Genomic DNA, 25900 nt, shown 5'->3' on the forward strand with positions numbered 1-25900 from the left:
GCAGTATTCTGCAAAGCACAATTGATCCCAATGAACAACCACGATATGGCATTTCTGGAAGAGTATGTTTTGTTACAAAAATATTACAAAATTGTTCGTTTCAAGGTTTTGGTCGTTTCAGCTATTCTCTGCACCCAGTAAAGATGTAGCATATTGTCGGGCTGTGGAGATGAGCTCCAGATGCGTGACGATTGCAACATCTCAGCCCGGATCCCCAGGGGGTGCTGGCCTGTCAGCGGTGGAATGCCCCTGCACACTTAACGCTAGCTGAGAGGAAACAGATCCCTTTGGTTCGGAAGAGAGCGATCACATCCTATCGATTAGACTCTACGGAAAGCTGTGAATTGTGCTTATGGTTTTAACATTTGATAGTGCAAATTCAGAGAGGCAGTCATAACATTAGCGTCTCAGATAGCGCGCCTACCCCCAGCCTGTATCTGCCCCACTGTTATAAGCCTGACAAAGAAGTAATTTACCCATCTGACTGCAGGCATTGCGACCTTTGTCATTTCACATGTAATTAAATGTGACGTGAAGGTTTTTTACTTGATTGTGAATGTATCAAGTTCCTGCCACTGTCAGTATAATGAAAATGTCTATAAAGGCCTATCAGGTGTGTGTGATGTCTCCAGCTGCCATTAACGTGGGGGTGAAGTGGATGCTTGCTCTTTGAAAGATGTGAGATATGCAAGGTATTTTTAACCAAAGCTTTTAACCTAGAAGTAGTAGCTAATAGCTCCTTTAGCCTCAATGCAGTGCTATGGCTTCTCGCTTAAAGAGTCGCCAGTGACACGTGGAGTCAAAATATACATTTATTATGCAGCCATTAGCTTTCAAGCTCTTCGAGAATCTTCATACTCTTGTGTCATTGTCATATAATCTAATATCTATCAAGTATGATAGAGGAAGCAAAGGGGATAGGCACCAAGGGGCCAATGTTTTACCTTAAAGTTAAGTTTTAATTATAAACACTATGGTAAGGAGTTAAAGTATGAAGTACTGTATGTGATTGACTAAAATGTTTGCCTGTGAAAGGGTCTTTGAACCAATGAGTGTGAACTTCTGGCCACACCACCCTACAAACGTTGCATTTGTGTGAGGCAGCGAGAGGGGCCAGCTATGTGATGGGGGATGGGGCCTCTGCCTGTGGAATGTGGTGTCTTGGTGAAAGGGCTGGAGCTGAACAAATGCAGTTTATTTGGCAAACCAGACCTGCTGGTCACCAACAGACATGTTTACCCAAGGACTAAATAGGGAGATTCACCTCTCTCCTCATGTCTATCTTTTTTGGTTCGAGTGCAGCCACTTTCTCACACTCTCTGGCTTTAAAATTGTACAAATGCATTGATCCATCTGGACGTTTGTTTTTCCCATCTGTGTGCCTGACTACCTGTCTATCTTTGTCTTTCTATCCATTACCTTTCACCCCCCACACCTTTCTTTTTCTCTGTTTCTCTTTTTCAGCTTTGTAATTGGAGTGATTAATGGAGGGAGGGGTGGTCTTGCCTGAAGGCCTGTTTTTCAGTGGCTTATTCAAAGGTGCAGCACCGCTGAGGCCAGGGCAGGTAGCAACACGTTCTGCCCCTGGACGTTTAGCCCCTTGTCCCCGCCACTTTGTCTGTTCCCTTAAAAGCCAGAAATCTCTCAAACATGACTGGACACTCAGAGGCAGGCACGCCCCTGGGTCCTGTTCTCTGCTGCCGGTCTGCTCTCATGTGATTTGTGACCTTTTTTATGCTCCATAATAATTCTTAATGAGAGCACAGAGTAAGGAGTGGATCTGGCCGTAAGCAAGAATTTTACCATATGTTCCCGAGTGGCAGTGAGATTTACTTACATCTTGTCGCACATGGGATCACGATTAGCCCTTTGTTGGCGGTGGTGTATGACCAGCTCACCATGAGATTATTTTCAGTAATTAGGAGATAAAGGACGCCATCCACTCAGCTCAACTTCCCATGCACCCACCACTCGCCCTCCACCCCCTCCTGATAGACAGTGCCCCAATAAATGATTCCTGGAGTCCTACAGAGGGATCAAGACCCCAATTATTTGATTAGGATTAGAGATGTCTGCCCCCGACATTGTTCGTTATTACTGCCATGCTGAGAGGAAGCACATTCACTTTCTTTGAGATCGTGAAGGCAAATTGGCAGATGGGCTAATTGATGGCTAGGCTTTTATTCTCTAGTAAATGTAGAAAACTAGGGATGCACCAGTTATCAACATACTTTTTTTTTTAGTTTGTTTGCCTTTTTGACACCGATAGAATAAATAAATACATCTTTCAAAAATAAATTTAAAGCTCTTCGTGATTATTTTTTTTGGGACACTGTGCAAAACAAAACTGTTGTGATACTACAAATAGACATCAGCAATTGTCATCTTATTTGGGAGAAAATAAACAACTGTAAATGTAATCTTCTTTAATCTCATGTCCAGTTTATTACAGAAATATAAACACGTGCTTGTATTTACTTATTTCAGATCTGCACGTTGCATTGTTACCAGCTTTTTAATAGCAGATAATGAATAATATTACTGGCCATTTCACTCAACTATCCAAAAAATCAGGTTTAACAACAAAGCAGGCCTGTAGCCTCTATCGTGGGTACTTCCCATTTATCACTATTGTTGGCTGCAATCCAGATATGTGCTGGAGGCCTCGATTGTGATTAAATTACTGCTGCCGTGTCTGTTTAAAAGATTTTCTTTGCTGAACTGTTTTGACAGGCAGCAATTTGGCTAAAAAAGATTAGTCCGGGAATGAGATGTTAAGAGTACCTGTGGGATGAGAGGGGCTCTCCTGTTATTGTGAGATCCTGTTTCTGGTGTACAGGAATGTTGGTGAATTTAAAGCCAACCTCCCTCCTATCTGTTCTGGCAGAGCTCGCACTGAACTTTCTGTTGCCCTTCATTTAGTGCCTGCGGTTGCTATAGGGATTTTGCTTGTATGAGCATGTATTTTGTTTTCATTGAGGTTAGGTGTGGCTGCCTTACATTGTTTATTTTAGTAAAACAGCAATTTGATGAGGGTCCTCTTTGAAAACCTGTGCCGTGTTACTTAAAGTAAGGTTGTGTTGATGAAGGTGCAGAGGAAGGTTAACTCTGGGAGCAGTGATCTTGCCCTCGTCTCAGTCTCTCTGGCTTGGCGGTAGATGACTGAGGATGATGAGTATTGACTTATGCTGTGAGATTGCGTCCGGAGGGGGCTGGGGACTTCCCTGTGTTTGCACATCCAGGGCTATTGATTTGGACTGCCTGTTCAATGGCTGCGGCCCAGGGGACTTGGTTTGCAATGTTCAGCTGTGTAGGGTGCGACACAGGGCTGTAACGGTGCGTGAATAAGGAAGACGGGGGTTATGGGTATGTCTCAGGGCTAACAGGGTTCTAATATGGCACAGACATGCGCCTCTTGTCATTAGCCTTTGTTTAGTCTACAGGGTCACTCTTGCAGTCTGCAGAACAACAACTATTTTGTACTCCATGCTTTAGATGAGCTTGCTTTTACTCCCATCCCAACAGTCATCAACCTGTTATCTATAGTATGAAAACGACCTACTTCCCTCAGGTGCAGTACTGCTTGCAGGCTATTCAAATGGATGCTAATCTGTTTTAAAAAACAAATGTGGAAGTTTTCTTAGTCTATTTTTCCTCCCAGCTGCTTTTAATATCTTAAAACAATTCCCAACTAGTTGAAAAGTGATTATTTTCTAAGCTGAGTGGTTGGTATTTGAGTCTCCCCCATCTGCCTTCATCAGGAGTGAAGGCAAATCACATGATGCTTTTATTAAGAGCAAGCCTCTTCATCTAATAACAGCACCGCTATCAAATTGGAGAAGTGCTGTCAACATCCTGAGCAATCAATGCCATCCATCCCCCTCTCCCCAAGCAGCAGCCATTAACCCTTCTTGTTCCGGCATGCCTGGCCTCACTAAAATGGTGGCTCTTCCTCAGACATCTTTCTATAATGGCTGAGTAGAATTACCTCCAAGCTATTCACCAACATTCAAGTATGAGTGCGTGCTGTGTTGTTTGTCCAGTGCAGGGTGATTCAAAGAATGTACGCTTGTTAAAGGTTGTGCACTGAAATGTGTGGCAGTAATGTTGCACAAATGCACACTGCATTTGTCTGCATTTTTATTTTATTTTTTGCCAAAATTGCATGTTTTACTCAAGGACCAGCAGATTAACGCTATCTCTGTCAGTGCCTACCTTTTTCTTTCTTTCTTTTTACTGAGATGATTTAACAAAAACTGCATAATTAAATATTAGCTTTAGCTTTATAGTGGAGCCTGGTTTTTATTCACCTGTGTGCTACAAAGTCTTTAAAATCAATCTATGAAAATGTTCGTCATCTCTGGGAAGCTTTGGCCCCCATTTAGAAACGATTTCTATGGGGAGAACTTGTCCAGGCACAGAGGTGTGATCTGTATGTCAACGTGTGCACAGATTTTCCTTCATCCCCCTGTGGGATGACAAACTCCTGCACACTAATGGTCATCTACCTTATTCTTATCCCTGATTTGGCGCTGTGCCAGTCAGTCACGTATGGCCGTAATGTGATTAGGCCACCCACAGCCTGTCCAGTAAACCTGCTAAGAGCATGTGAGAAACGGCGAGAGAACACAGGCTGTTTAAACATATGAAGGCTTCTGTTTATCTTCCACCCAACACACACACACACACACACACACACACACACACACACACACACACACACACACACACACACACACACGTATAGACATCCGCATGTGTAAGTAGTACAAATGCATAGACACACACACATACACGTGCCATACCTGGAAAAGATATATAATATCATTTGACCCTAATTGAAATATTAGCTCACATAAATATACTCTGGCCATAAGTTCAAAATGTAAAAACTGTCTAGAATCTATACTGCATTAAAAAAGTTACTTGAAGTATAGGTGCTAATGTAAAGACACATGTTTCCAGCAGTTCATTGAAGCAATTACAAATTATATCAGACAAGCCAGGCCTTGTATATGACTGCCATAAATATAAGCAGGGTGTGGGAATCGCTTTCTTTAAGAACTGCTTTCTGGGTTGAGCACTGAAAGTGATGTAGGGTATGAATCGACTTATCATAAGGAGTGTTTCCAACATTTCACTATCCACTCTAGCATTTAAAACAACAACAACATAGTGTTAACATTCCTCAGCTGACCAAGGTCTCAATTCAAGAGCCAACATGTCTATTCAGGGTTAATCGCTTCCATCTTACAATTACTGTGCTTTTTTTGACCCAACTGAAGAAGCAGAGGGTCTTCTATAGAGCCATCTGAACGTATTCACATTCTTACAAGTGGCAGCTGAATTTACACTCTAAGACTTAATTATAGGGAATCTGTCATAGTAGAGCCTGAGCTCGGCACTCATTTTTAGGGAGTAAAATATCCAGCTATTGATTTTATTTTTTTACCATATACAAAAAGATAGTGTGACACTATTTTCCATTTTTTGTTATGTCACATTTTAATACATTTTCCAATAGTTTTTAAATAATTAGGAACCTAACATGAAAACAGGGGAGTGTCACTATGTACGTTTGTGTGCTGCAGGCATCACTGAGGGTTAGAATATTTCCAATGACTAATTTAATAGTGTTAATTATTTCAATCATTTCAAACCATTAATCACATTCTTCAAGAAGTAGCTTTCTTTTCCTTACTATTTTCTTTTTCTTGCTTGTATGCTTGCTGATTCTGACGCTGGGTACAACTGTTCATTTTCAAAGTGCTGATGATGCTGTTTCTATGGCTGTGAACGGTCTTACTTTCCGCCTTGCTTGTTTACAGCTTCCTGGCTCAGATAGAAAGGTGCTGTTCAATTGCAAATGGCTACTTAAAATCATGTATTTCTGTTGAAAACTAGTGAGGGAAGCAACATGTAGGCTTCTGTTCAGCATGCCACATTCATCCCTAGTTAAGAGTAGTTTCCTTCATTCAGTTTTCACTTCATTCATCCCTACTGTAGATTAGAGTCAAAGCTACTCTGATGGATACATTATGTGAGAAGACAGTTTATAATATCATCAGTGCTTATCTTCTGTAATATAATCTGGTGACAAAATGGAAAAAAGATTAATATCCAGACATATTGGACAATATATGTGGAAATGGTTATCCGTCAGCCAAAAACTGATATCTTATTTCACCTCTACTTTGAAGTTGTTGGTTTAAAGACCAAAAAAGTATTGTAAAAACATCAACATTGATCCAGCAAAGTGGTGCAGACATTTTGTTTTAGCAGGAAGGCAGTTAGTTGTTGTGGCGTTGGTTAAGATGTCTAGTTGAAGTAACTGATAATACCTTTTAAAGTCGTTGTCTGTTTCATCACATGTTAGTTTGCAGTTAACTGTTTTTATCTTGGCCACCATCTGCTCTTTATCACATCAGCCACTCTACTTTTCCTTTATTGCAGCTGAAGAGGAAAAACTGAAGGTCGTGGTTTAGAGCAGGAAAGCACTCCACAGTTGCAGTAGTCTAATGTGTGTGTTTGTGTCGGTTTTAAATGTGTGGTTGTATTGTGTGTTTTTAAATTAAAAAAACAAACAACATATAAACTGTAAAGTAGTCACATTATTACATTTCTCCTCATCTTTCACCTTTGTTTACAACAGTGAAACTGTAATTACCCTTTATGCTTGTTGTTCTCAGCCTCACAAACAACACCACAAAAAGTTAAATTTACATCAACTGGCATAAGCTGCACTTTGGTGTGTTTTTGGCCGCTCGTACGCATCTCAGTTTTTGAAACCTTGCTTAAGCTGTGATTAGTTTTGCTGCCATTTTAAGGATATTTCAGTACAGAAGCTCAGAGATTCAGATGTACAGCGGTTTTCATTTTGACAGCAAATTTTGTTTTAGTTTCAGTCATAGTCTTTTGACTAAAATGCCATTTAGTTTTAGTCATAATTTAGACATTTATTCTGATATTTAGTCAGATTTAAGCCTAATTATCATAAGATTATCACAGACTAAATCCAAAGTTGATTCAGCTCACTAAAGTCTCAAGTGTAAACGTTTGCCATGTTTTTTCCAGGGAGAGTTGTTCCACGCGTTTTACAAAGCGTCTTATTTTCCTTGACATCAAATGTTGAATGTGTCCATGTGTCTACTCTTCTCTTCCTCCCAAATCTTGACATTCTTGAAATTTTGTCACGTTTACATGAGAAACTGAGAGCATGCGAGCTCCCCCCTCACTACCTGTCTTTGCGGCAGCAGCTCAAATGTGCGCATCTAACCTTACTGCACAAGGAGATTACTTCTGATTGGATCACCTCAAAACTCCTCCTGCCTTTTTACACAACTTAATTAGTTCTGATTGGATCATTGAATCGCATTTTCATCTTGTTTTTATTTGCTGATGAAAATGCCAGTACATTTCATCATATTTATCATCCTCTTGCATTAGTTTTTATTTAGTTATTGTCTCGCTTTCGTCAGGAAAAAAGGTATTAGATGAAAATATGCAGAAAATTATTGATCCATGAAATTAACACTGTTGTACAGCGAGATGAGACTTTCTGGAAATAATTTCTGTTTCGTTGTTTCTGGTTTTGACGTCTTCTCTTCCTGTACCTCTTGTTGTGGAGGTTTTGATGTGGAGTTTTTGTTTTTGCTGACAATGGTTATTCAGGAGAACACTGCAGAGAGTACTGACACCCTCAGCGCTGGTATAAATGGTACAAAGCGACACTGTTGTCGCTGTTTGCACGCAACATGAACAATGCGGTGAGAATAATAGGCCTAAGGCATAGAGAAGGTATATGTGTGGGCAACTAGGTGGGAATGAAATGTTAATAACCACTGGTCTGCAAATACATCTTTAGTAAATTCTTAGATATTAGATGTTACTCCTTCCACTGAACGAGGAATAGATAATTAGACAAAGTAATAGAAGATCTGGTGCCTTTAGTTGTATTGTCTGAAAGATTAGAAAAAGTATGTCAACTGTAGAAAGCATTTTCTTTAATATTATTATATTCGTCTTTTAGATATGGGACTAGATGTACCCACAAGTGAGGATATAGCAGTAAGCCTTTCATTGACTGGACACTGGTGTTCTGTCACTTTAGACCTTTGTTCCAGGCTAACATCAGGAACACCTTGACCCCTGCACTCCCATGACACAAGTGTCACTCAGGGAAGTGTGATGTTTGTATGCGTGCCTGCAACCCAGACGCTACAGTCTGCTTTTTTTGTTTTAACATCTAACACTGATGAACTGGGAGCTAATTGTAATGTTGCAAGTCCCAAAATAATTTACTTTGAATAAGAGCACCTGTTAAATAGTAAGAATTTTTGGACTATGAATCAATAAACAAACACTTTGTGTCCTCTCAGTGCAGAAACATAACCATCTTGATCTTGAAATATTGAACTCGGGGTCACAGAATGGGGAACATCCTGTTTGTATAAAAGGTGCTGCCAGCAGTTTTTTCCTGACCATGTAGGACTACATATGTCTGCAATGTGAATTATCTTCCCTTATAATCATTTATAATGGTTAAAGTTTAACAGACGTGGTCAATTGTGAGCAAAGGTCTATAGGCCCTTCAGATGTACCATAACTTATGTTTACTTTTACATGATATGTTAATCTGGATCACATATAAGAGATTGTATAATATAGGAAGCTGTTTTTGATGATGAAAAAGGTTTTGTTGTGCACACATTTTCAGTACAACACTTCACAGTCTGTGAAGTCCAGTAGGATAACGTAGTGTTGATTTTTATTTTTTATTTTAAAGTTTTGAACATTGAACTTTAGAACTATACGTTTTTTACACAGGGGAAGCATTTTCGAACAAACCCTTTTATGGTTGCTCAAGGAAAAGAAAACATTTTATCACATGTCGTCATTGCCCCCGTTAACAGCATTACAGCATTGGATAGTTTGTGCTTGTGGTGTGGTGCAGACCATGTTTGCCCTTCTAAATAGCAGATGTCTCATTTTGTCTTCATGCTTTTGCCTTGAAACCCACCATTTGCAGTAGGTTTTCAACTTGATGGCTGATGGTATTTGTATAGGGAGCAATTGTTGACAACCGTTACACATACTGAGAGTGAGAGGGTGAAAATGACTTGCTCTCAGGGGCCTTGACAACCTTTGCCCCCCTGGCTCTTGTTTCAGGCCCTGTAATTGCCACTGACCAATGGGCTCCTGGTTGAAACTAGACTCCAGGCTGCAGCTATTAACGTCCCCCTCCAAACGGATCTTGTTTTGATTCCTGATGCTTTTATAGGTTTTGTCTTTAGGAGACATTCCTGGTCGGCACATACCGTGCACCCCTTTCTGCCCTTATTTTCCTTCCTTCCCGTCTTGTGGGGCCATTGGCCCCCCCTTCCTGCACTCACAAACATACACATAGCCTTGATCAGCTTTTGCGTTTGTGTGTATGTGTGTGTGAGTGTATGTGTGTGTGTGTGTGTATGTGTGGGCGCCAAGGCTGCTGACCAGCCCACCCTTCTCTGGCCCCTCCTGACTGCCATCTACACTCCATGAACTTGGCCACCCGTCACAGCTGCGTTAAGATTGAAGGATGGGGGGCCCTTGTATCCAGCTGGGTCGGAAGACATTGTTGGGGGCAGGGCAGGCCCAGATGCAGATGGTTTAGGTCAAATGGAGATGTTTGAGGATGAAGGGGGAGGGGGGATTTAGGAGCTCAGAGGTACCATAACTCCAGAGGTTACTACTTCAACCCCTGGACTATGCACCCTTAGTCTTTGAGTATATATTTGTTTTGATAAGTGTGTATTGCAGATTGTACTTTGTCCTATCTAGCTTAGCGAATGCGCCACTTTTAGAGCTTGTTGCAAACTATTTGAAGGGAATTCAGGCTTAACTTAATAAATGTTTGGTGTAACAACAGATGAATACATTTTTTTTTTTCATGGAAATGAGTCAGTTTTCTAAAAATAATAAATTTGTATATACATTAGTGTTGCAGTATATGTTTTTGCTTGATTAAACAAATGTTAAACTGGAAGAATGTGGGTTCAATGGGAAGCATTCACATTTACGGCAAAGTTCTTTATGTTATGGACTCCTTGGCAAGGGTTTGAGTCCAACACAGAGAGGGTCGTCTCCGCAGCCGATTCAGCACCCACAGACTGGAGCCTTAACATTTTGTCGAAATTTCCCAGTGGAGATGCAGTTAACAATGTGCCTATTTGGGATTGTCAAATCACACATTACCTACTTCTGCCCACCTGAAATTAGTGCAGCTAATTTCTAAGTTTGCTCTACGCAGCCAACTTCCCAACTCACCCAAATCGAGCATTTTCAGTAGTATTTTCAGCAATTTGTATATTTCAGTAGTTAGAATGCATCTGAAGCAGACCGTCTCCTGTTTTGTGTCAAAACTTGAATTACCTAAAGTTATCCAGAGCTGATGTGTGAAAACCTGCTTATTTGTTTGTTTCGTTTTTTTACTGACCTCATCTGTATTTACTCTCATTTGTTGCAGAATGGCAGTGCAGGATGGGCAGATGAGGCTGACAGCAGCAGAGGAAGAGGAGAGGCCTCCAGAGACTTTGCTAAGGTGAAAAACAAAATCAAGGAAAAAAACAAATAAAATCCCAAAAGTTTTGTTACAAAAGTAGCAAAAGGAGCCCTTTATGACAGTTATGTGATAACATACATTCTCATTTCAGTAGCACATGTGGGACATGTATATAGGTCAACCTTTTGAAGTATTATACAATTGCAGAACTATAAAAATGCAGGATCTACGTGTTCCTGAAACTCTAAGCCAGCTTCAAAGAACTAAAAGTGTCGAAGCCTGAAAGATTCATCTGTGCACACCTCAAAGATAACAGTTAGCTGCTGACATGTATGTTTTGTGGTTAAGTGAGATGAAAGCATCTGTTCTAAAAAGAACATTTCAGGGAGAAAAAAGAACAAATGTCTTCCAGACAAACATTATGTATAGAGTATATGAGTCATAACAATGGTGCAATTACAACGTTTTGCAATGCTATTATGAACTATCATCATACAGTCTAACATTAAAAAGAGCAGTAGAGAAAATACAGACATTCAGGATTAAGCACTGGACAATAAACTGTATACTTAAGCACTTTGAGACGACTGTTGTTGTGATTTGGTGCTATATATAAAATTGAATTGAGTAGACACTGTGGCTGAGCAGCCACACAGCTCTACTTTTAGCAAACAGTACCCTAATAACTTTCTATTTTTCTTTACAGCTGTATGAGCTTGATAATGACCCAAAAAGAAAAGAGTTTTTGGATGATCTCTTTGCCTTCATGCAAAAAAGAGGTAAGCATACAAAAATATTATTTTACTAATATCAGATCCTGTGGCTTGGCATGTACTGGATGGAGCATTGAATTGGAGGTTTATTTGGGACCTAGATAACTTTTAGACTTTAAGGAAGACTACAAATTATCATCATTATACTTCAAAGTTATAATATTTTCTGAGATGGAAATGATTATATTGTTGTATTCCTACTCTCAAAACATGTAGGGTGCTTTAAACTTTAACTTTCAGTGTGACTCTATGGGAATTGCCACAGATGTGTTACTAAAGTTAATTTCTTTTTTTAGAGAGCACCAGGAATTTCAGTGTTGATTGAGCAATGTCACACCTGCAGCACAAATAGATTACTTCTTCATACAATTGCTAGAAGCCATACAAAATCAAGGAGGATGAAAGTACATACAGAATGGAACTCCTTGTCTGATGCCAGTGAAACATGTTTTGCCACTAAACAACTCACACACTGGCTGAGAAATACTTCATTAATTCCCCTCTCAAGCATAAAGGCCATAAGGTATCAGCAGGTAAGATCTGCCTCAGCTGATCCTGTGTTTCTGTAGCATCAGAGTCAAGTGGATCTGGCAGTGGCCTAGCTTAGTTGGCCAGCAGGCTTCATGGATCAGCTGACTTTGTGCTGCTTTGACACTGCTTACGAGACCTGTCTGACCAGGGCTGCTAATGCACTAAGGCTTTTATCAGACAAACCTATTGCAAAGCAAATTACACTGCTTGAGCAATACCTCCCAAGGTGAATCACAATGTTATTACAGTGGTGCATACTTCACATTATGTTTTGGCAGGCTGTGATAGGTGATGATAATCTGTGAGTGTGTGTGTGTGTGTGTGTGTGTGGTTCACTTCAATATGTTTTGCTACAGGCTTCAGTGGTCGGTACCGTACATGAGTGAAACTTTATTTGATGCATAGTTTGTTTTGTCGGACTGACAGATGATCGCTTTGTGCAATTATTATTTTTTTGGGTAAATGGGCCCGCGTGCACCGACACCTATGTGTATGTACTTGCATATGTGTGTTTACCCACTAAGGTGCACGAGAGCAGCAGCTTCTGAGAGACTGGTTAGGTCTTACCACCCAGAGGTCTTGTTTGGTGGGTGATGAATTAAGCCGAGTAGGAGAGGGAGGGACGGGATCTGTCAAGGCCCTGTTAGCATCTCTGTCCAGTGGCAGACGCTGGGAGTGGCTGCCTGACCCTTTACTCACGCTGGTCAGATGGAGAAATCCATCAAGCTGACTAAATCGCCACCTGACAGCAGATAACTAGCTGATTACAGTGTCACATTATTTTTCATGCAGTTTGAAACGAGTCAGCACAAACATTGAGTGAATAATAACACTGATTTAAAACAAACAAATTAACATGTAACTTGTAAATTATATTGCCATAAAGTAAATTAGGACGAAGCACAGTCCTGGTAACTCTTTGGTGTTTAACTTGTTTAACTGAATTACATTTCCAAAGAGAATTATCGTGAGTGTAACTGGAATCGGCTTACGCGTTTCAGGTTCCCATGTCAACATTAATACAAGCGATCAATATTGAGTCCAAGAGTCAGTGCTAGTTGTTGCAGTTATCACTAAATTTCCAGAGTGCTCATCTACAAGAGAAAGATACTGAAAAGACAAAGGAAAGATATTGTGAGATTAAAAAGTATTATTTATTTGAATAGTTTTATTTTACAGTTACAAGTGCAAAGTTGAAATCTAAATATCCATGGCTGCACAGTGCTTTAAATATAGATGCAGGATATGACATTAGAGACTTGATGAAACCATTGTACAAGAGAGGGTATAATTTCAGCTAGACTAGAGTGCCGTCTTCACCCCTCCCTTAAGTCAGGAGCCACTTGGCTGACCTATGCTGTCCCTCAAGCCGGAGTCTTAATCATAGGGCATTGCTTGGCTGGATTTCTTTTACACTCAGTGCCAAGAGTAAATGAGATGAAGAGCAAGCCTCTCTAAGCTCTTATTCACGCTACCCTCTAATTTCTGTGCATTGGCTCCTCCCTCCATTTCATTTCATAGATATGTTGTCAAGATTATTGCAGTCCATTTTTTGTAATTAAAGAGCACTTAGGAAGCCTGTTTTGTTTTTTTTTCTTTAAATGCAATGTCATTATTTGAGACTTTCTAAGAAGGGCGTAGCAAAGGGAAAATACCTCTTAAATTGAATGAGATTACAAGTGGACTCTGAAAAATGAGGCAGAGTGTGAGGTTAAGTTAAATCCAGTGGAAACTCTGGCGAGAGTGAGACAAATGGTGAAGTGCTTTTCCCACCTTGGCGTAGGGCCTCTGAGCCCTGAGAGGGAAGCAAACGGCGGAAGGAAAACTTACGAGGGATTCGCATTTCCTGCCTCTGCTGCTTAAAAACAGGCACATGTGTTTGTGTGTGTGCGTGTCTGTGCGTTAATGCTTGAGGAATTTTACCAGCTGTCCTAAATAGAGTCTGAGTGTAAAGGGAACCCATTGATGGGCTTTGAATCACAGACATGACAGAAGACACACATACAACCCCCCCCCCTCTTTTTGTCACAGATGACCACTGTAGGGTCAGAGGAATATTTGTTACATCCATTACTGAACCCAGCCAGCTTTCACCACTGACCTCTGTGCTATTTGTTGCTTGTAAGGAGCTCAGCCTCATTCAGCTGGAGACCCTCATGTATATATTAGTCATTTGCTCCAGGTAGAAACATTAGCTAATGGCCTGACATGTACATGTAAATGCACTAGGGCTGCTCACATAGAAAGAGCGCGGGTGGAGGATATTAGCCAAGATGAGTTACGGTGACATCACTGTTCATTACATCCATTACAGGTTTTCCTGTCTCACCCCCAATTGCTGCAAAGAAAGCTTGGTGGTGGCTTGATGCTTTTAACCACCTCAAAGGTTTCGATTAAGCATATGGGTGATTGTTTGTTTTGGTTTGACACTCGACCGCTTTGTCATTGGGGATGGGGGTTTGGACCAGGAGGTGGGCTTTTGAGAAGGTGGGGGAGCAGGCAGTAAATGAGGCAACAGTTGCTCGATGAAGAAAAAAAAAAGGGAAGAAACTCAGAGAGTGATGCAGCCAACTGCCTGTCAGTGCTGTCCACTTGAGATGATTAATGGCCACGAGCTGTGATGGACAGAGCCAGAGAGGGAGAGAGAGAGAGGCTCCTGTTCAGTGAAGTCACCAGTCGAGAACCCCTGCCCCGCCCCACGAAGTGTTTTACTCGTTCTCCTCTCACCAGAAAACCACACACATCGTGGTCAGAGATCAAGATCCATCTCAGTGTGACACTCTTAATTGGAAGTGTAGCTTCAGCTTAAGAGGGACCACATGCTGTGCTATCACAGCTTTAGAGTTATTTTAGAGGAAAATCCCAGATTTAGCTCTGTTAATAGTAATAAAGTGGTAAGCAGGACTTGTCTGTGTGATTAAATTATAGTCCTGATGTTGTGGCTAGGGGAAGATTTATAGAATGAAATGAAGGGTTCTTATTTAGCTGTAGCTCCACAGTGAATTGCACGAGGAGAGCAGTGTTTGTTCCTTTGAAGCTCCCAGAATTTGCTGCAGGAGACAGAAAAATGGCACTAAAGGGATTTTGATCAAAACAGAGCAAGTCAGCAATATAGTGACGTAGCATTATTTGCATATTCCTTTACACTCAATTTCTTTTTGACTAAAAAACAAATGTTAAACATGCCTTTGTATTACCTTTTACAAAGCACAGCATTTTTCGCTCCAAGGTTTAGATGGATTTTATTTGAAGTATTTGTGGTGTGGGAACAGTGGCCTCCCAGCAGGACATTAGAGGAAGTTCCCCAACTGTAACCCAGAGACCGAGTGCTCTGTCCACACCAATTACAGCATGAATGGGCTCTGGGGGATCCACGTATGCATTATATTACTCCCCTGGTCAGCCTCACACTGGCCCTCGTAACAGGCAGCCCCTCTGTACAAACACCACACCACAATAGGAACATTCTCTGGCTCTGTGATATGAACTCGTTTTCCTTTAGTTAACACCCCACAACTTCTGGAAAGTGGCAGCACCTGGTTGGTTTAACAACAAAGCCCAAGGTTTTGTGAGCATATTTGTCCATTTCAGATGAAGTGTTGGGTTATAGTTAAAAGGATTTTTTTTTTCAGGTGGTGGTGGCGGTGGTGAGGTGTAGGGGCAGAACTAGAATCCTGCTAATTGATTTGGCAGGTAAAAGGCTGTAGATGTAAAAGTTTTCATTCATAATTTTGGGATAACCTTGTTTTCCTATTACAGTTATAATCTGAATCATGACAGATCTTCTCCTTAAAGCCTGTGAAGCATGTTTTACACAGAATCCACCAATAAAATAGAAAGAGGAAATGACATTATGTCCTCTCTTTTCATTCCCGTCCTCTTCCTTTGCACCCACTGAATTCTCCTCCCCTCTCTGTTTATTGTGCTACAGTTACAACCGCTGAAACTTGATAACACCATGGGGGATAGGGTTGGAGGGCCGCACTGTGGCCTGCTTGCTTGGTGAGACCGGGGGAAGGAAGGACTGGCTGGATTAAGGGGCCTCCTGTCCTACGCACAATGATTAATGATCTCTAAATAAGTGGAGGCAAGTCTTTTAGATATGGTAACCCTGATAGACATCAGACATGTGACTGTCACATGTCTGATGTCTGTGAAAAAGACGAAAGAAAGGATGAGGGATGAATGTGGCCAACATGGAAGTAAGAGCCGAGTGCAGACGGGGTGCCAGGGTTACTGAGGAGAGGTTAAAGGAGACATCAGGCAGCTTGTATGGGAGAACGCAGTGTTCTTTGATTTCCCTTTCAAAGCACTTTGCCAGTGGTCTGAAACTGACTGAGGTTACCAATCAGACTGAAAGATAATGAGGGAACTGTACAAGAAGATTAGAACTGGTAGTAAAGGGGCCCTTCTCTCAGCATAGGGTGGAAACCCAAATGATACATAGATTCCAACCACCGCTTTCTAATCATTTTCCAAAAGAAGAGATGAAACTCTGCCTTTTGGACACATCCTCCCATGCATTTTTCATCAAAGATTTGGTGGTAACTGCCCTGATACATTTGAGGGTTGAGATCGTCTTTGGTTTGGGCAAACCCCACCCATCCCCTGCCAAATTACAGCCCAGCCTTAAGGGCACAAGCATCTAGAGTGGTTATCCATTTCCTTCAAAACAAAAGGAAATAGTAGTTTTCCTGATGTTTTGCGTGTGGGATGGTTTATTGTGGGAAGCTTAGATTAAAATCTTGTGACTTTTTAATTTTTTTTGTTTTTGCTTCTTTCTTTCCAACTAAGGCTACTCTTTGTGTCCTTTCCTCTCTGTGTTTCTTCATCCCAGCCCCCAATTGCTTCCACCCCCTGTTATTTCCTCTGTTCTGTGGCCAGACTATTCCACAGCCCTAGATTGCCACTGTGCTGTCCATCTTTAATTACAACCGTACTGTACTGGGATTTGAGACCCTAAATCGCCATGGTCATATGACCAGGCAAGAGGACAAGTGCAGGCCCTCAAACAGATTCATGCTTCCCAGTGAGGTCATCGGTCAGGGTAAAAATAATACTGGCTGGCTGCTCTGTCCATTCACCCATCTTGTTTTGCACTCACTGAAAAATACTTACAAGTGAATGCTCTTATGGGAAATGGGAAAGTAATAGGGTAGAGGATGTTATTGAATGGAAAAAATAACACGACTTGTGATACAAGTTGAATAAAATAGTAACGGTTTGAAGAAAGAAATTCAGAAAACTGTGGCTGAAAGTGAAACAGCAAGAAATCTGTTCCTCAATGTATGCAATACAGGAACTTAAAATGTAGTATGTATATTCCTGCTTAAAGGAAGTAGGCCGCAGTGTATATTGTAAATTAAGTTAAAGAAACGCAAAGTTAAAAGTAAGAGATTTCAATAATTACAAATGATTTGTGTAAGTTGATTCATAAGCACATTAATAATAGGGTGCCAAATCAAGCTTTTCTGTAAATATATGTATGCTTTTAATTTTGTATTTGTGTTCATTGGAAACTTGTTTACTTCATTGTGCTGTTTCATATAAAATATATTTAATCTTTAGGCAATCAAAATGGGGTTTGTGGTTCCATCGTAAAGCTTTCTGCGCACAGAATTCTCCTGTGATCGACAAATTCCCTAAGCCTCTGCTATCTGTATATCTGCATGTCTTGCTTCTCCATCTGTGTCCTGTGTGTACTCTTAAAGCAATGTTTCCTGGCCTCCACACCCTTGTGATGGATGGTATGAAATGCATTACAGCCCCCAGAGGAGCCCTACACCCGTACAATAGCCCTGAGCTCACTTCCACTGCAGCTTTGCAGCCTTGCTCCATAAGCCACACAGCAGCAGAGGTCTGAGTGCCTAATGGAAAACAAGACGTTTGATTTGAGGGAAGAAATGGACATGAAACACACAAGTGCTGTTGTCTCTTTGCCAGTGGCGCTTTAGTTGATGTGGTTTATTGTTTGGGGTACATGATTACATAAAGCCAGTGGTTACTTAACAAGTGGTGATATGAGTGTGAGATGAGTTATCATCATTTGCAGTTAGGCTTAAAATAAAATTTTCAGTGTTGCAGTATACAGTGTGTCATCATCAGTTTTCTAGTGGTTTACTTTCTTTTGTATCGTTGACTCCAAAAGAAAAAATAAATTGTAGAGTTTTAAGCCCTAAATTAACAAATAACCTTTATCGAGAATTCACCAAAAGGGTTTTATTGTACTTGTATGTTACTTACAAATGAAAGCTTTTTTCTGATGTTGATTTCATTTTCAGTCACTCTGCATTAGCATCAGCTAAGACCCTGAAAGGTAAACATATGACCCACTCTCATGGATCTTAGAAGTCAAAAGTAATTAGCATTGACAAGAGGTAAAATTTGCAAGATGAGTGCACAACCCCCAACAACCCCCTTATGTGCGTGAACAGATTCCCCTTTCTCCCAGGCTTATAGCATTTGATGTCTCCGGTATTGATCAGCGGTGCTCGGCCTCAAATGGTGCTCATCAGCTGATGGCTTTATCCGTCAATCCGGGTGGTCATTGATTGAAGCAGTTAGCTGTGTTATAAAGCTTGCTTTATGGGACAGAGGGCCCCCTCAGTGCATCAGTAAAGTCATCACTGCCTCATGTGTACTCCTTAATCCAGCAAAAACTAGTTTGACTAGTGACTTGTCACCAGTGTTGGCCAGGCGTATTTTGGTCTCAGGATATCCTGCAGAACCCAGGTGTCCATAGCCAAAAGTTTTATTTATGTCCACTGTGGAATAGTCAGACCCAGGCATCTGTAGCCAACAGAGTTATAACATGTGAAATGCTGTTTTAATTCAAAAGATGGCCTTTCTTAAACCTGAAGTACTTTTGTTACTACAACTAAAGATAACTAAAGGAGGAAAAAATGTTTTGTGTGTAGTCCTGTCCTGTTTGTCCTGTTTGTCTACCTCACCACTTCTTTTCTCCCCTTGTGTATTTTTTAACCTCCTAGGACCTGGCGTCCACATATGTGAACATCACATTTTGGATTATTTAGACCAAAATATTCCATTTTGCGCTACAAGGGCCTGATATCCACTTACGAGGACATTATACTGACACTGTTCTGTCGAAATTTTATACGAATATCCTTATATGTGGCTCTCATTTTTCTTAGAAGCACAAATCAGGTTAAAAAAAAATCTGGTAATTCTTTGTTTTTACATTCATTGGGTCCCAATATTCCCAAATATCAAAGAGAAATTAAAAATGTATGCCGTGGAAGAGTTCGAGTATTAGGAGGTTAAAGCAGAAAGACCTGAAACCCAAGTTTTCTCTATCACACTGCCTTCAGTTCTTAGAACTTATAGCCCTCAACTGAAGCCATAAAGTAACGTGCAAAAATGCATGTAAAACAGTCCTTTTATGAAGCCTGGGGGGGCTATTGTACTCACTAAATAGCTGTTGTGTGTCTGTTTGCACCATGGCATTTTCCCCTCTTTCTATTTGTCTCCAGGCCTCCTTCCTCTAGTTGTTGTTTTTAAGCTTTATCTGTGTTCTTTTTATTTGGTCTAAATAGTACTCCTTCCCCTCACTGTCGTACTCTTCCTGGCTTCAGTTGAATTTGAAGGGTGGAAAATTTTAAGCCTCACCTCAGCAGCTTAATCAGTGAAACACCTCCACCCCCTTCTCCCCCCTTTCATGCGTAGAACAAGCTGTATTCTCGTAGCTGTCACATATACATTCTTTACACTTTTTACTGGACGATCAGAGATGTTTGTTTTCAGCCAGTCTGCTCGGTTACTGTAGTCTCACTTGATTTTCAAGTTAGGCAGAGATTTAGAGCAGAAGTTATCCTTGATATATGGCCTAGTTTTAAAGTTTGACATTAGGATATAAAAAGGCAACATGGCATTTTATATTCTCTTGTTGAATACGAGTTCCAGCAGTTTTGGCAAACATGTAAATAGCAATCATGCATACTAATTTTTAACCTATAATAAATTGCTTTTGAGGACTAAAAATATGTGTACAAAACAGCTTTCACTGATCTTTTTTCCAAGTGAGAGTAACTCATAGGACAGGCCTGTATCATTAGTTTTACTACATGTGTTAACAAACATTTTTCCTCCCAACACTCACACACTGCAACACTCTTGCTGTTTTCTGCTGTTAGCCCCTGTATCTGTACCATGCTCATAGATTTTTTTTCTAATCCGGTCATAGCTATAAGTCACAGAAAAGGAAACGCCATCACACAATTTAAATAACGTCAAGTTTTAACAGAACAAATGGTAAATTCATTTCATGCATGAGTTGCACAACAGGTTTCAGTAGTTCCTGCAGCTTGGCTGGAAACATACAGCCTGTAATGATAAATGTTGTTAGAGAACATTCAAGCACTTCAACAAGGTAAAGAATTGTTAAAAGAACGTCCTGACAATCTCTCTGACCACAGATGTTTTCAAACGCATTCCTGTGACAATGTTTGCTTAGTTTCAATTAAAAGCTGTTGGGTGGAGTAACTTCACCAGATCTGTGATAAGTAAAAACACCCTGAAGGACTTGTAGGTGGATCCATAAACATCTGTTGACCACTGGTCAGTCAATAATCTTACTTTTTGTCAAACACTAAGCAGAGCAGAATTTAATGCATTTAATACAATTTATAGGAGACGGACAGCAAGCATCTGTCAGGATGTCGCGATCAATCAGTGACTTTAAATATATACCTAACCTTTGTCTAAATTTAATATAGCCTAATCTTATTATTTTAAACCTTGAAGGAGTTTTTCCTTTACTGCTTTGGGCTTACTTTGAAGGAAGCAGAAATACTACACATGGTCCTACAACGTTTCCCATTTTATATAAATAGGTTTTCCCTTGATATACTTATCAACAAGCAAAATATTCTCTCTCTGGACTGGGATAAATGTGCTGAATGTATGTTTCCCTTCTCTCTTTCTGATGTACAAGACATTTTAAAAATACCAGTGACTTTGAATAACCCTGCAGCATAAGACACCCCAACCACCACTTTTATCCATCCATCCACCCGTCCACTCATCCATCTCTCTGATGGCTCCGGTGTTGATTGGGGTCTGGTCAGTTGATCTGCCTGGTCTCTGGGAATCGAGGGGACTTGAGTTACAAATGGAGAGGCCGTCTCACTTTTCGCGCCATCCAACCTTTTCAATCCCCTTCCCCCTCTATTTCAACAGGTGACCCATCTTCATGACCCACAGAGAAGGAGTCATGTTTCTTTTCTTTTTGTCTTTCTTTCTGTACATCTATCCATCTCACCTCTGAGATACTTTACTGACAGAGCTGTCAAAAGATTAAGGAGGTCAATCCACCAATACTTAAAACACCATATAAAATCTTGTCCACTTTATCATTGCAGAGATTTCTGCACTTGAAAAATTGTCAAATTCAGTTTCTAATAGTGTCATTGTGTGTATTCTTGACAGACTTCCCAGTGTGTGAACAGCAGCCTTTGAGATTTACAGCTTCTGACTTTTGTCTGGAGACTTGCCAGCTTTGCGATGTTTTACACGATCCCAGAGCAGTTGACAGTGCACAGAAGACAGCTCCTTTAATATACTGGCTGCCTGCTCACTGTAATAATTCTTACTAAGAAGCTCCTCTCCCTGTTTTCTAAGCAAATATAGCTACAAGTGAATTATCCATCACTGAGTGTTTGCCTTTTTCCCCTTAAGTATTGTTCTTTTTATTGAGGTAAAAGGAAAACCTGGATGAAGGAAGAGAGAGCATCTGCTGGCTTTTGAATTTAAAAAAAAAAGAGGAATTTATTAACCTTTTATTTAATTTTTCATCAACAAAGGGACATGTTAAATTCATCATATGAGAAAATGTTATTATTTGTGTAAGTCTGTAAGCTGATAATGGTGCCTTATGTAGTCCTTACATTGGTTAATCTCTTTACTGTGCTGTTGTTGGTATAGTGACATCATGCAGTGGCCGGGCTTGATAATGTTGTCACACATTATCTCTGTAGATGGATGGATGTGGCTTAACTTGTTCCAGTGTAATTCATTCTACGTGGCGTCCTTTATTTTGACTTCAACCTCACAGAGCAATAGAAAGCCTTTGTTTTTCTTGGTTTTTGTGTTCCTTATCACAGCAGCGGTCAAATACAGTTGACAGAAGATAAGTCATTTCTTGGCTTTTCCTGTCTTTTCTGTTTTTCCTTTGTCTGCCTGTCACCTCACATTAATTGCATTTTATTGACATGAAAGTAATGAAACCTCTGCAGCCAGAGATACAGGAGTATATTGACTGACTTATATTATATAGACTTTATTAGATGACTCTCTCTCTCTTTATGTGACTCTGCCAGCTGCAGCTTTAGCTTCATGCTTAGAATAGCAATGCATCTATAGTGTAATGTTACATTTAACTTCCCTTAGGTGGAGGGCACTACATATCTTAACACTTGATATGAATTGGTCCGTCGTGTGAGGCTTGGCTCTGTCTGGACTAAAGATAGCAAATTCCATGCACTCAAGGCTTTTTTACCTTTTATGTCCCTGGCTGTGCATTAAAAATAAAACAAACATGCCCCGGTGAACACCAGGGTCCTGACAATATTCTAGCCTGAAGTATGAACATAAACTAAACAGCCAGGGGCTGCCTACATAAAGTAAACTCCCAGCATGTGGAGCCCAGACACTTATCTCCCTTGTCAGTGTCTCCCTGCCCCAGGTTAATGAAGGGTTTGGGCTGGTCTGTGTTGGTATTCTCTAAAAATGAAAACATATTTTTCTGTATTTAGATGCAATGTCATCAGACAAAATTCCTTCAAGATGGATGGGAACAAGGATTTCTTTCTATTGCGAGTAGTATCTAATATACATGCACAGAAAACATCAGAAGCAGCATATTAGGGATTCATAAAAACTTCATCTCAGCACTTCAGAGTATAAAATATCATCAGTAAGATCGGAGCAGTCTCAAGGAAATAAATATTCTGGTATTATTGTTTAACTAACAGTGAATGTACTTAAATTGAAATGAGGAAACATAAGTTAAAAGAAACAAGAGATAACTTTGGTTTAGTCTGATCTGCTGTGTAGACGTGGTGTTTGAGGTAGCGAGGAGGAAGAGGAGAAAGGTCTCGGTCAGCGGCACTCTAAAAGGGTTCAGACACTGCTACAAGGCCAGGGGCTGTTTGTGCTGGCTGACACCTTTCTTACTGCAGTAAGAATCCAGTAATCCAGTCTTTCTCCAGCTGGCTAGCTACCACACCTCCCCCTTCCTTTTCTCCTTCCTTACATCCTTCCTTTCTTCCCTCCAAAGGGGAATTTCAAGATATTAAAGTCATATTAAAAATAAAAATAAAAAAATCTAATCATCCCTGCGAGGAATTTCTAAATTGATCGGAAGAGGTAAAGAAACCAAAAACGATGAGATGATGTGATGTGGTGTTTAATCCTCTCCCTCCTCTTTTCCCTGTCTTTCTTCACTGTAGATGACAGTGAAACCTCACACCAGTCAATGTTCATTTAGTAAAAAATTCATTTCCTGTGTGTTGTCCGCTGTAAGGCTGTCAGGCTGTCACTTAATTATTTAAAGAAATGCCCATCAAGTGAAGTCAGCAATATTTAATTTACCACTACTGGCGTCAGGGGCACACAACTGATTTATTATACAGACCCTGTAATGTGAACAGCTGTTTCCTGCTAAAAATAGGTCAGAGGTCAGATAAAATGAACTTGTTCCTTTTTTTTGGTCATTTAGATACAAAGTCATGCATTTTATTCTCTCTCTAAGCAATAATTATAATACATCAAAAGGGCAAAATGGGTTCTTTTTTCTTTATCTGGTTTATTTCTGCCGTATTTCCTTATGAAGTGATCACAAGCCTCTGAAATGATTTTTAGATACTGTTTTATTTATTTCATATGATACTGTGTTATTGTGAGTTTTTTAGATGAGGAGTTTATATTTCATAGTTTAACGCACTTGAATCATTACGGAAAAGCATCTTAATTATAAAATATAAGAATAATGATTTGTTTTTACTCCTCAAAATATTGTTCCACGAATACATTCCTCTTGCATTTTTTGTCCTCATAATCTGCATCCGTTATCGTCTGAAGTCGAGTTGTTTGAAGGCTAGCCCTGTGGCTCTTGTGTTCTTGGTGGAAGTTGGAGGAAAGAGTTGGGTAGTGGTTCAGGGGCCCTCAGCCACGGCACTTCCCACCAGAGCGACCTCTGACCTCTGGTGCCATTAATCACTAGGCTTCTGATGGCCGTGTCCCTGGGGAAAAATCAGTCCGGGGCAAAGGATGATGGGAGGTGAGGCCTGCAGCCAATTACAGATAGACTCAGAGCAGACCAATGGACAAATCAGGTCTTTACAGAGAGATGAAACGCCCAATAGCTGTCTGCTTGAGGAAGAGATGGTCTTGTGTTGGTTGTGTAATCATAAAGTCTCTAGTCTTCTCTAGTGGAAATTAAGCATTGAGGTTGAAGTGGGAACAGGTATTCCACCAGAGCAGAGTGCATGCGAGGCAGAGTGCCACTGTGATCAAAAGAGATGTTTGGGCCTGGTCTAATTAAGCCTGTTAGAGCTAAATGTCTCCAGGGTTGGAAAGGGAGCAGATGTTGAACACCAAAGGCTGGTGACATGCTGGTTTTCGCAAATGAGGGAACTGTCTCTGGCTAACTGCCCAAGCCTTGCTAATGTGATTTTTGCTCAATTACAGTATTATTAAAGGTGTTTTCCCACTGCTTTCACACGTGGCTGAGCAATGTTGAAATGTGAAACGTGACTGATGTCACACATGGAATAATTAATCCTTTTTTTTTGTTTTTTAAAACCACAGCTGGTCCACTGAAGATGTATAAATGGATATTTGTGTTTGTTTTCTTCTGTCTGAAATTGTTAACTTTTTGGCTTTATGGGTTATGTTCTAAAATTGTATGTAATTAATAAAGTCTTGTTTTGACTTTATTGTACAGCAAATGATGACAGAGGTGTTGGCGTGAATAAAAATCCTAACCAGCTGCTGGCCTGTCACTATGGGGCCAGCGTTGTTGTCTCATTTGTTGTGCTGTCATTGTTCACAGCCTGGCCTGTATGAAAACATCGCTTCCTGCTGACCTGCAGTTTAATTCACACATCAATAACCCCTGGCTGATCTCTGACCCCCTTAGTTGTATTAATTGTTTAATGTAGGATTGATGTCCAGCACTGCATCAAAGAATGATGATCGCAGCGTAGCGCTGCTGGTCCTTTTGATGCATTGCTTGTTAGTAGAAAATTTAGTAGAAGCTCTCCATTCTTCACCTGCTACATTTGAACATGTCAATTGGCCAATGGCAGCTGTTTTGCTGGTTTTTGCTTTGTGTTGATGTTGTGTTTTTTAATATATATACAATTTCACTATCAGTCAAACTTTGATAGAAGCTGGCACCTTCACCCAGAAATTAGCGCCAAAGAAAAAGCTGCATGCCAAAATGAAAACAACACTGAGCGGTTTAAATCATTCTAGAAAATTTTATTCATTCATTTATTGGGGTGAATGAGCAATTTATCCAAATCTGTTTAAAAAAACAAAAACAGCAACAATATAAATTTAATTTTGGTGTTGCTCTTTCCACCTTACTCCCCTCTAATCCACAGCAACTAATCCACACTATTATTACTCCAATTCTTTCCTTCCTTATTGCACATATTTCATCATTTTAGCAGAATTTTAATTGCCGTTTTATTTACTTATTTTGATACTCAAATGATCAGAGATAGTGGCGCAACAATTGTGTAACCAAAATAAAAATGTCCCAATTCTAATTCACTTATTCATCCTTCGATACTTTGGTGAAGCTTTTAGTGTCCAGCTAGTCTGGGGCAAACAAATGGGCTGTAAATATGGCACATTAATATAAATAAATATATATAATATATATAAATACTTCCCTCTAAATATATCCCTCAAAAGAAAAAGTGAGGTAGGAGTTTTGTTCATTAGGATTATGGTTAATTTAATGTTTTGCTAAATCCAGTGGAAATGCACACCTGGTCTTAAACAGAAACCTTAAACAAATTCTTGT

General features: G+C 40.2%; 1 protein-coding gene across 1 annotated transcript in view; it reads left to right on the plus strand.

The window, feature by feature from the left end:
• The window catches only part of LOC102215615 (AT-rich interactive domain-containing protein 3B), a 52579-nt gene that overhangs the window by 17274 nt on the left and 9405 nt on the right, over positions 1–25900 (plus strand). Inside the window, exons 3-4 of the mRNA XM_013909449.1 lie at positions 10505–10579; positions 11247–11319. Coding sequence (XP_013764903.1) covers positions 10505–10579; positions 11247–11319 — 148 coding nt within the window. The remainder of the gene's footprint in view (positions 1–10504; positions 10580–11246; positions 11320–25900) is intronic.

This window comes from Pundamilia nyererei, unplaced genomic scaffold, assembly GCF_000239375.1.
Source record: "Pundamilia nyererei isolate P.nyererei 1_Seehausen unplaced genomic scaffold, PunNye1.0 scaffold00025, whole genome shotgun sequence".
In the NCBI taxonomy this organism is placed as follows: domain Eukaryota; kingdom Metazoa; phylum Chordata; class Actinopteri; order Cichliformes; family Cichlidae; genus Pundamilia; species Pundamilia nyererei.